The 12,775-nt window shown below is 42.8% G+C and overlaps 1 protein-coding gene across 2 annotated transcripts in view; it reads right to left on the bottom strand.

Annotated features, from left to right (window-relative positions):
• cdkal1 (CDK5 regulatory subunit associated protein 1-like 1) overlaps positions 1–12,775 on the bottom strand; it is a 221,278-nt gene that overhangs the window by 64,559 nt on the left and 143,944 nt on the right. For both annotated transcript variants that reach the window (XM_026249271.1, XM_026249272.1), the window contains exon 10: positions 9,551–9,696. In XM_026249271.1, the coding sequence (XP_026105056.1) occupies positions 9,551–9,696 (146 nt within the window). The remainder of the gene's footprint in view (positions 1–9,550; positions 9,697–12,775) is intronic.

Here is a 12,775-nt window from a genome sequence, read left to right as displayed (position 1 = left end):
TCCAACACAAGAACACTTCCAGAAAACACCCAGAGGAAGAGGAGTGTAGGACGCAGATCTTCCCACAGGACGTCATTAGCTGTGTGTGCTGCCTGATCTGTATGCAGCGGGTCGTGTCTGGCCCACCGTAACCTGAATTAGATGCAGGAGATGAGCTCCTACGTGACCCCGCATCTCCCCCGGCAGGAGCCGAACGTGGGGACCAGAGGAATGGACACGGGTCCCCGGGGCCACGGCACGGAGAGGCCTACCAGTATGAAATGTAAATGAAATGTCAATTTGGTTTATCATTGAACTTTACAGTAATTCGACCTCAGGTCCAAAGGCCACAGGAAAAGAAATGCTAACAGTGACTCACAGAGGAGCAGAGTGAGACCTTAATTAAATCATGTAAAGATGACGGAGAGAGTTCGAGAGAGATCACTTGATGGTTAACTGGAGTTTCCTGAGCACTTTTCATGCTAAATAACTCAACTTCAGTTGGAATCAGGACTGAAGCATTCATGAAATAAACTATCTGCCAGCAGTAAGTTAGTGTTTTTAGCTCATGAGACAAAGCTAACTGTAAAGATGTGCTAGCACTGACTCACTCCACTGCGTCTCCACTTGAGCTCGACACATCGCGGTCAGGAACCGTTCTCAGCCTGGAGTTATCGCTCTATGAAATAAAACTGCAGACCGACAGAGTTACCCCAAATGCTGTCCCAACTAGTCAAACACTGCTGTCTGAACAAATAGTTTATTACTGAAATGTTAAGGCTTTGAGAGCTCCCAGCATGCACTGCAGGATGAATGAATTATGCAGTTGCTGTCTTATTGTTTTGTTGACCTCATTTAAAGATTGTTTTGTCATTATGTTAGTTATATGTTGTGCTCTGATGTAATCACATTTGTTGATAGCCACGGCTCTAGAGGTTAGTGTGTCCAGTATTGAGGCCTAGAGTATGTTCAACCACTTATATCTGTAACCTAGATATCTTATTGTATATAAACATTTGTAGAAAACAAAGATAGCATTGTCTATATATGAAACATAACACGTTTGTATTAGGAGCTCTGTCATCAGTCCCACAGTGGAAAACCAAAGCAAGTGGCTCAATTCTCACTCAAATCTGTCAGCCCTTTAACACATCACATATTTCAGCCATTTTTCTTCCAGCAAATGCCTTTCAGAGTCATGAAAGCCCATCCAATGTCAGCAATTCTGAACATGCAAAACAATTCACAGGCAAACTCCATCTTCTTCATGCCTGCGATACACAACCTGGAGTTCTCATGTGATATTCATTATGAACTGAATAAAGCAGACGACTCAAAAGATGTGTTGACTTCTCACTGATCTGAAAGCTTTTAGTCAGGATGAAACGGCCGAACACACACGTGTCCCTCTGCGCTCAGAATGAAAGGGCTGTGAAGGAGGTCACAGCTCTGTGTGTTTCTTTTGCATACTGCTGTTTACTCACCTGTGCTCATGAAGCATGTGTGACACCTGGGATCCAGTTTCACCGTTGTTCTGACACGCTAAAAGAAAGAAAGACCTCAATAACAGCCGTTAGACTTCACTCTCTCTGTGAGGAGTCTCATCTGCTCCATATGTTGCTCACCACATGCTTTCAATAACGAAACAGACACAAAGAAAACACTCCACCATGGACCCAGTATCTGATATGTTTGTCTTATTAGGCTGCTTGGACTTTTAAAATAGGCCAGTGTCAGAAACGTCCTCTCTCAGTTAAATATGAAACCTGAACTTTCTTCTGCTGTTTGTTGTGTGGTGACAATGTTATCCATCAAATGCACTTAGTTCTTATTCCGTTGCATGTCACAGCATCCTGAACGATCTCTTCCTCTCAGCTGTAGTTAATCCAACCGTTATGAAAACCGTGCTGATGAACTCCGACCCTGCACTGCATTTCTGAAGATCAGCTCTGTTTATTTAAGCTAAATAAACCTGCATGAACCCTCGGTTTTCATTCAATTCACAAACATCTCGTTGCAGAATGGATAAAAAGAGATGTGGCCCAATTACACAAATTTACATAAGCAGCAATTTGCTCTGAAGGTTTTTTCCATGTAATTTCATACAGCTGTTTAGATGTTAACTTAATCAGACACTTTGTTGTCAGAAAATACCCGCTATTCAAACAACAGATTACAAACAGGTGGAGACCGCGGTCCATTGTCATTATAAGACCAGGCAGAGAACAGAGACAAGTACAGGTCCAAGTAACCATGTTTTGATGATGGGCAATTAGATTTTCAGTTTAATTCATTATGCCACATTAGTTGACTGATATCTTATGTCCTTTATACAGACGTTTAAATCTTTACAGATTTGTCCTCTGAAGATGGATTTCATGTAGTAAACCTATCCAGAAAATCTCTCGAGCGACACACTGCGGTCACATCTGCAGACTCATGTAATACACTCGCACGCTTCAACGATCATCTCCATCACTGTTTTCAACTCACTGTTATAGTTTAGTTTAGTGTGTAATCTACTTACTAACCAATAAAATAAAATAAACTTTAAATTACAGTGAGGTGCAGCTCCCTCACAGTTAACTTTAATGTTCTTAGTTAATGTGTGTGAGTAACTTGTATTTGCGTCTAGACACTTGTTTGTTTGTTTTTGAACTCATTAACTACAGTTCAAAGGAATTTCCTCAACAGCTCAGTCTGTGACGTAAGAGACACAACAAGGCAGCAAACAAACAAACTCAACCATTAGTAAAGAATAATCAAAGAAAAGCCAACTTCACTCTCAAACTACAGCAGGTCCAATGCTAGAGCCTTGAGGCACACCAAGATAAAGCAAACCATTCAAACAAATCAGAAATAAATAAGGTTTTCTCTGGTATAGCTAAGTGCACTTGACTGGTCCAGTGAAGGTCCAGCAGTCATCACTGTGGGCATCTCTGACCATCAGGTCTGTTCCAGTATCGCACAATCCTTTCTGAGCTAAACTGATCAATGAAAGTGAAGTAGTAGCTGTAGGCTTCATTACTGTCCACAGACAGAGTTAATGAAACATTATTTATCTACAACCTTTTATTTTCCAGGCCCACATTTGCTGAACTTGCTGGGACACGGATGTGTGAAGATGTCTAGTGAACTCTCTCATGTAAACACACCGAGATCAATGTCAAAACTCTCTTCCTAAACAACTGCTGAAGGCTGTGTATGATCCGCTATATCAACGTCCCTTGATGATTTAGTTTTGGTGTTTCATGAGCCTGTCAATGTTTATATGTACAATACACACGTATATGTCCAGGTGACCTATGAGACGAATGACAGGTGAAGAGAATCACATTAACTATCAACCATCTGCTAATAACACACACAATACTGACTGCTTTCATTCTCAACACTACATCTATTAGCCATGTGATGACAATCCAGTTAAATTTATCCTTCAGTGGCTGTCATTAAGAAACAGTCTTATATGTCATTTCTAGAGTACAGATGTCTTCTGTATGGACAGGTTTGGTTATATTTCTAGAAAGATCACATACTCCAGTGTCAGTGGGTATAAACAGCTCAATACATTACAATGAAATGACTCTGAGACAGAGATAACACACATCAAGTTATTCCAGTTACCAATGACAGAAGACACCAGTACAACAGTAGGACAAGTAACCTGAGGAAATGTAGAAGAGGGAGAAACTTCTGAGACTGTCAAAGCAGAGTGTGATTTTAGCATCACTAGCGTCACTAAAGTGAACTGCAAACATTTCCTGATCACACTTCCTGTTTGCCGCTTCCTGTCCCCAACCTCACACCATTGGCTGAGTCAATGATAATGTGTCGGTCTGCTCAAGACAAGGGTCAAATCTGCTTCTACAGAAACCAGAGGCTGCTATATTGTCAATGTGTCACTCCTCTGCGTCACATTAGAAGTGACTATATTAAAACAACCTCTTATTGTTTCATATTCTGGCATATGTTTATCAGTGTGATTGTGTTCTGGAGGCTCTCGGTCAGTGTGTGTCCTGACTGATATCTGTGATGTCATATTCCAGTCGCTGACAGACATCATTGTCCAGGTGTATGACTGACCTCCTCAGCACAAACAGATCTCTGTTTTAAAGCAGATATCGTCAGCATACGGAGAGATGATCACTGGGACGTGAACAATAGAATAAGAGGGACATGGAAGTCCCTTTAACCTGCAAGCTGCGTACATTTTGAAGTAATCATTCCTCAGTCACACAGCCTGTTTTATTAAGTTAGGAGGTATAAACACATAGCTAAAGTGTGGAAATTAACCTGCGTTCTTCAACAGATAGCATAGAAATGGGACTTCATGAGCCACACACGCATCACTCTTCTTTGAGAACCCTAGAAATAGCTCACCTAAAGCTGTCCGTCCACATTATGGCAGGTAAACAAAGTATTTCAACAGAACTAATGACACACATCTGCTGTAGAAGAGACAGTTCCCCGTCCTGCTCATGTTTCATCCCCTGGGGAAACAAACTCCCGCCCCACACCTCGACACACCTAGAACCGGTTCCAGATCACAGCTCTCGCTCAGGCAGTAAACAGAGCGGTGCGTGACAGAGCGGTGCTATGAGCCACCAGCCATGTCTTATACAACAGTGTGAGTCAGCATCTGACAAAACACAATGACTCATATCAAACAGATGAAGGAGGCGAGAGGCGGAGACACTCTAATCCAGCCGGAATCAGCGCGGAGGAGGCGGGATCCGGCGCGGGACAAACAAGATTCAGGACACAAACAGCATGAGTCAGAGCGGCGTGTGAGCGGCGTGTGTGTCAGACAGCGGGAAACCCCGCGAAACAGAGGAGAGAGAGCGCCAAAACTAGCCCTGCTCCATCTCTCCTCACAGACCCTGATCCCAGCAGCGCATGAGGAACATTCACCTCCCCTCAGTTTCACTGCACTTACAGAAACACACACACACACACACACACACACAGCTCAACTTACATCAGCAAAGGCAGCACAAATTCTGTCCCTACACACACAAAAACATGTTTGATTCCAGGGGGGAAAACAGAAAAGCAAAACACAAAATGCTAACAGACAGCTGTGATGACAAAATCCAGAAGAGAATAAGATCTGGGGTACATATAAACTGATGACATTTATGAATTACACACACACATACTGAAAACACAAGTTTTAAAGTGGTTATATGTATTTTTAAAACTATGTTTGTAGTAGTCAGGTTAAACAATTAATTGCGATTAATCGTATCCAAAATAAAAGATGTGTGTGTGTACTGTGTATATTTATTATGTATATATAAAAACATGCATTAAGTATATATTTTAAATATATAATATAAATGTATATATTTATTGTTATTGTTATATAAATACATTATAAAAATATAAATATATTTAATATACGAAAAATCTTAAATATATACATGCATATGTTTGAATATACATATCTATAATCTCTTGATTAAGATTGAGTCTTCAGCACAAAAACAGACGAACACTGCTTTAGCTCTTATTCTGTCCACACAGCAGAAGCTGAGGATACGGCCGGCTGTTATAACAGACAGACTTCAGGAAGAAGAGACTGTGTTACGTGTGATCAAGCAGAGAATCAGTGCTTAAACATCAACTGACTTCAGTACTGAGAAACATCATGACTAACTACAGATACATCATCGCCTGTGAGGCTGTGTGTGTAGCAGACGCAGTGCTCACACACACACACACTCAAGCACACACACACACGCACTCACACACACACGCTCACACACACACACGCTCACACACACACACAGACACAGACTCACACACACACACACGCTCACACACACACACACACACACACACACACACACACGCTCACACACACACGCTCACACACACACGCTCACACACACACACACACGCTCACACACGCTCACACACACACAGACTCACACACTCAAACACACACACACACACACACACACACTCACACACACAGAGACATGCACACACACATGCTCACACACACATACCACACACTCAAACACACACACCACACGCTCACACACACACTCACTCACACAGAGCAGTTAAAGAGTGAGGACCATCAGTAGCACAGACTCATGTTTTACACAGATATGATCCTCATGAAGTGCTTTGAACGGCTAGTCATGCACCACATCAAGTCTGCATATCTGTCCAACCGCTCGACCGATGATGCCATCTCCACTACCCTCCACTCAGCACTCACACATCTGGACAAAAGGACTCATATGTCAGAATGCTGTTCATTGACTTCAGTTCAGCATTCAACACAATCATCCCTCAACAGCTCATCTACAAGCTGAGTCAGCTGGGGCTCAACACTTCGCTGTGCAACTGGCTGTTGGACTTTCTGACTGGAAGACCTCAGGCAGTACGGGTCGGCAGTAACACATCCAGCACCATCACACTGAACACTGGGGCCCCCCAAGGATGTGTGCTGAGCCCCCTCCTCTTCACTCTGCTGACCCACGACTGCACACCGTCACACAGCTCCAACCTCTTCATTAAGTTTGCGGATGACACGACTGTGGTGGGCCTCATTAGCAACAAGGATGAGACAAACTACAGGACCGAGGTAAGCCGCCTGTCCGGGTGGTGCAGTGACAACAATCTGTCTCTGAACGTGGAGAAGACGAAGGAGATTGTTGTAGACTTCAGGAGAGCACACACTCAGCACGTTCCTCTGACCATCAACGGTGCGGTGCGACTGTGGAGAGAGTAAGCAGCACCAAGTTCCTGGGTGTGCACATCACAGAGGACCTCTCCTGGACTGAAAACACTGCAGCACTGGCCAAGAAATCACAACAGCATCTATACTTCCTCCGCAAACTGAGAAGAGCCAGAGCCCCACCCCCCATCATGTACACCTTCTACAGAGGCACCATCGAGAGCATCCTGTCGAGCTGGATAACTGTGATATGGGGCCTGCAATGCCTCCTGCCGAAAGACTCCGCAACGCATAGTGAAAGCAGCTGAGAAGATCATTGGTGTCTCTCTCCCCTCCCTCCAGGACATTTATGGAACACGTCTCACCCGCAAAGCCCACTGCATCACAGGTGATCCCACCCACCCCTCACACAGCTTCTTCAGTCTGTTACCATCAGGGAGGAGACTGCGGAGTCTCCAGGCCAGGACCAGCAGACTGAAGGACAGCTTCATCCACCAGGCTGTCGGGAAGCTGCACTCACTCCCGAACTTGCTCCCCCTCCCCTCTTCTGCCCCAAGCACCACTGAACTATGACCCCCCCCCCCCCCCCCACTAATATACGATGACATGCACCAGTCACTTTGTGCAGCATTGGTCTGCTCACTACCTCATTCAGCATGGAACTGACGTCATTCCACTACCTCGTCAGTCAGTTAAATAAAATAACTGCTCTTGAGCCCTTTGCCACTTTAATCAGACTTAATAAGCTTTTGTTTTTGCACTAAATAATCTTTTATCTGCACTGTTGTTCACTTCATTGATCTGCCTTTTGCCTTGCGCTGCTTTATTTATCTTAATTTTTAATTTTATTATGTCTTTTTTTTACATTCCCTTATTGTATAGTTGTATCTACATTTTATATTTGGTCTAGATTTTTAGGCTTTAATGTTAATGTTATCTGTGTGCACCGGGGGTTTGAGAGTAACGCAATTTCGATTCTCTGTATGTATGTACTGTACATGTGGAAGAATTGACAATAAAGCAGACTTGAACTTGAAATTGACTGATCAAAGTGATGTCACAGAAGTATTGAGGTAACACCAGACTCCTCCTAACCTTCAACCTCAGGGTTCATGTTCATTGGTAAACTAAAAGAGAGACTCTCCACATCCAGAGAGAATTGAAAACAAATAAATATCAATCTTAAAATCATAAAACAAGTTGTAAAATAAATTGTGCCTTTAATACCAGTGTAATCAGTAACAAGAACAGACTGAAGCCTGGCACTGTCTGAAGCGCTCCTGCTGAACAGATACGACACTGTCAGCGCTTCTCAACACTGATCTTCAGCCAAACTCAGACATTTACAGGATGTAGAGCAGGTTTATCAGGATAAAAGCTGTGTGGTCAATCACGTGTGAAGCAGACAGAGATCTGAGTGATTTTACAATGTAAGATCCATCACAGTTACAGCCCTTTAATCACAGACACGTGCTTCAAGATGCTTCCAGATGGCCACGCTGGGGTCAGAGGTCACCAGCCTCCTGCTTGAGGTGAGAGAAACTTCTGAGAAGAGCTGTGGAGAGAGGAGTGTCAGCTGGACGTGAGGATCTCTGAGACAGTCATCAGTCTTTCAGGAGATCTTCCACTGTCCTCCACCCAGATACTGACACATGCACACTCCTTCAGGACTTCTCTAAAACACACACGCTCTCTTCTGAGGGTCGGCTTCACACACGGACCTCTAGAGATCTCCACAGATATAAGTGTGCAGATCACCTTCACTCATGACATGCTCATGTCCTGAGCTTCACAGTAAATAACATCTGATAACTGCAGAGGAAGTCCATGTTCTCAAGATACTGTAAATAAATGAGCTATTAGGATCAATGACTGCTGCTGGTGGGCTTCAGAGACCCTCAGAAACACCTTTAATGAGTTCTCTGTGATATTACTGGAGCAGCTCGCTCAGCCGGGCGAGTCCACTTACTGCTCATTATCAGACGCTAGCGTCATTAGCCCTGTTCTCCAGACTGCAGAGAAGGTGACTGTAATAGCTCAGGCTTTCACTCGCAGAGGTTTAAACAGCTCTCAGGCCGCCGGAGATGATGACTTCAGATTGGGGAAATTGCATTATAATGGATCATATCTTGGAGAGTTCGGAGGAAGCAGATTTGTGGTATTTGTTGGCACATGGGTGTGAAAGAGAAGTTAGCAGGAGTTTGAGCCGCAGTGCTGCAACCCTAACCCTACCCTTACAGTAATGCAAATACAGTAATAATGTGTTATAGTCATATAGTCATTTTCAAACGATGTGTGCTTTGACTTCAGTTGTTTGAATATTCAATCAATAACCAGAAATAGTTTGTTTCCTTCACTTATTTTAAAATCACTAAGGTAAGAAATGCACTTTCATTAGAGAAACATCCCACCTTTAATAGTTGAGTATATTTACAGTACAAACCTAATGAACTATACTTAAAAAATAAAATAAAACAATGGTTCATTAATCTTAAAAGAGGTCAAGTGTTCAAATTTCAGCTCATATCTCCCAGCCCTGCATCCCAGAGTCCTTCTCTCACAGTTTAACTGAAGAACTAGCGTGAGCAACTAGCAGTCGTACTCTCCAGAACAAAGAAGACCAACACACCTTCCAGAACTGAGCAGTCTCGAAGAGAGAGAGAAAAGACAGACAGACAGATAACTAACGTTTTAAGGCTAGTAAGTTTATTCAGCTGGACTCAGTTCTTTACTTCCCCTTGTGAGACCCACACACACACACACACTTTCTCAGTGGATCTAAGCAAGGCGACCTAATTCGATCAGGTTTCCTCACATGGACGAGGAACAGCAGCCTGAGCTGAAGTAAAGCTGTGTTCATGATGATGTCCTCACCTGTCCTTCAGGAAGTCCACCACGCGTGTGAAGTCAGCGACGCAGTACTCTCTCTTCATGTCCATCAGCACACTGTCAGACGCAGACTGCACCGGCACATGGAGGAAGCTGTAGACCCTCGGGTGCTGCAGGACTCGACCCATCTCCTGAGGAACAACACAGGACATCATCCTTCTGAATGAGCAATCATTAATAATCATTAATAATCATGTGCTGTAATCATAAGCACTACATGGCAGTCAGTACACTCTTGTATCTTCTGTCTGAGCCTCCCATCACAGATATCTTTTACTAGCACTGGCAGAATAATCTTTGCTTTATTACACTCAAGCAAAGAGGGCCTTGGAATAATAACATGATTATTAAATACAGTCTAAAGCAGAGAAGGTAGAAACCTAGCATACATTTGCATTCTAATAAGCTAAATCATTTCGCTTGTAAATGTCTCCATGTATCACCTTAATTCAGGGAAAAACCCATCATCTGACCAGTTATCATCCTGAAGACGGATCTAAACATCTCTGCTTAGGAGCACATGTGACTCTGGGCAAACATCGCTATCCCTGGAGTACACACACAACCTTTATTTCTGGAGATACTAATATACACTATATACCACATGTACAGCAGTTTACAACTGTTGATGAAGGGTCAAGCAGTGTGTACGTGTGTGTGTGTGTGTGTGTGTGTGTGTGTGTGTGTGTGTGTGTGAGTGTGTGTGAGTGTGTTCTTGCTTTTTGTATCATATCAGGACACAACTCTGTATAATGACATGGGTATGACACAGGTATTACAAGGAGAGGGTGACTTATGAGGACATAACCCATGTCCCCATTTTTCAAAACACTTATAAATCATACAGAATGAGTTTTTTTGAGAAAGTAAAAATGCACAAAGTTTCCTGTGAGGGTTAGTGTTAGGTGTAGGGTTGGTGAAGGACGATAGAATATACAGTTTCTACATTATAAAAACCATTACACCTATGGGATGAACACACTTTACACAAAAACAAACGTGTGTGTGTGTGTGTGTGTGTGTGTGTGTGTGTGTGTGTGTGTGTGTGTCTGAGTGTGTGTAGGTTCAGAGTGTGTTAAGAGTGTGTCGCTCACATCACTGGTTCAGAGTAACTCATTCTGAGTGCACGAGCGCAGGGTTAGCGTTTCAGAGTTCATCTGTGAGTGCTCAGAGAAACGGTCACATCAAACACAACTCAGAAAAAACATCTACGCTACATTCCTGTGTTTTTGTTCCTGTGATGTGAGAACACAGAGTCTTTCATTTCACTTCCCCAAGAGAGGAAAGCTCCGAGCAGATCCAGGTCATCAGTAAGGTCAGAGAAGCAGTGTGATGTGTGACATATCTATATCTGAATAACAGAGATCAAGATGATAAATGACTGGGAAGCACATCTAAACTCTCCAAACAGAGAGCTGAACCACCAGACATCAGCAGAACACACCGAGACCCCCCATCTACACCAACCCCACCGAACCTCACATCTGCATCATCATCATCATCATCATCTCACTGTGAGGAAGACCATGACCCTCCGCAGCTGGACACCCCACACACACCAAAAATCCTTTCACACTAGTGATGTGTCGTTTGTGAACGAATAATGATGAGCTACTCAACCTCGAGCCAATAGCCTTCGAGTATGAGATCTAACGGAGCATGTGATTTGTTGAATGTAGTGAACGAATACGCCCTTCACTAAACGAGTTTCATACAAGTCTAAATTGTCTCTGGTCTGAACGAGATCTAGAGATAGCGTTCATAAACTAAATTACCGCACTGGTACACGTCGTTCGTGAATGAAATTAACTGGTACATAGCTTATCTCATTTGTGAGCAAAATTTATGAGAGTAAAGAGGGGTCAGTTGGCTATTTAACGTGTCAATCTCAAAAAAAAAAAAAAAAAAAAAAAAAAAACACAGAGCGCAGTTATAAGTACTGTGCACATACGCTTGTTTTCATATTTAGCATACACAACATAACTCCACGTTTAATCCCCGATTTATGAATGTGTATATAACAATTAAAGTGCTAATTAGGCTAGAAAACATTATGCTTTGTTCATCTGAACAACCTAGACTTTATATATTGAAAGCTATTATGCACACATTTTAATAAAGCCAGATTTTGTTTTTGTCACAAGTGAACTTAAGACACTCTTTTTGGCCACCTGGTGGTATATTTTGTGTAATACAAATAAATGGTCACTGAACGAATCAGTGAAAGAATCTGAACTAATAATTGTTGTGAACGAACTGAAAATGAACAAATCTCTTGAAAGAATCGTAATATCCACCACTATTTCACACTGCACATCAGACCCAGCAAATTGCAGGAACATTTCCGGGTCACCTTCTGTGTGAACACAAACACGTCCCGGGATTGATTCCAGGACTGATCCCGGGTCAGGGAACTAGTAACATTGCTGGGTTCAGTCCTGGAACGAGCGCTGTGTGAACAAAGCCAGAACTACTGCAGTAAAGAGTGTGTCATAGAGATGATGTGTGTTATCACACGACTCTTTTACCAGGTGTTTTGAAGGAAGATCGCGAAAGATGTTCATGATGAAGAAATATGTGCAAACTGTAATGAAGCAGAGATCAGTTAGTTCATCACTTTCTGCGCTGACACTGAGATCGTTCACCAGCTTTAGTGAAAGTATAACGTGCGTAGTGTTTTCGACTCGTACATTACACGTCACGCCCTGATGTCACGTGTCTTTACAGGTTGAGTGTGAACGCACACACAGATTCCAGGTAATCACTGGCAGTGTGAACAACATCTAGTGACCCGCGAACAATTGCTGGGACACATTACCGGTGTATTTTCAGGAATATCAGTGTGTAAGGGGCTCAACATGTGCTTCGCACGACTGCAACTAAGATTTGTTCTGTTGTTATTAATGCTTTAATTCTTCAAGTGACAGTAAATACATGCAGACCTCAGTTTAGAGAGCAGTGACTGAAGAGCAGTGCAGATAAACTGAGCACTTACACTGAGCGAGTGTCACATGATCACAGACGTCACTACACAAACACTGGCAACTACAGAGTTATCAAATGAAAATAAATATGAACTATAAATACAAATTGAAAATGGAAAGAAAGCAACTACCTAGGTTTAAGAATGTGATTTAATCCTGACCTCTTGACCTGAGCTTCTCACTTCATCCCTTTGGATGAAAGCCTGTGCTAGATGCATGAATGTTA

The sequence above is a fragment of the Carassius auratus genome, unplaced genomic scaffold (genome assembly GCF_003368295.1).
Source record: "Carassius auratus strain Wakin unplaced genomic scaffold, ASM336829v1 scaf_tig00020768, whole genome shotgun sequence".
NCBI classification, from domain to species: domain Eukaryota; kingdom Metazoa; phylum Chordata; class Actinopteri; order Cypriniformes; family Cyprinidae; genus Carassius; species Carassius auratus.
The sequence above is the reverse complement of the archived record's forward strand: the minus strand, read 5'-3'. Positions and strand labels throughout refer to the sequence as shown.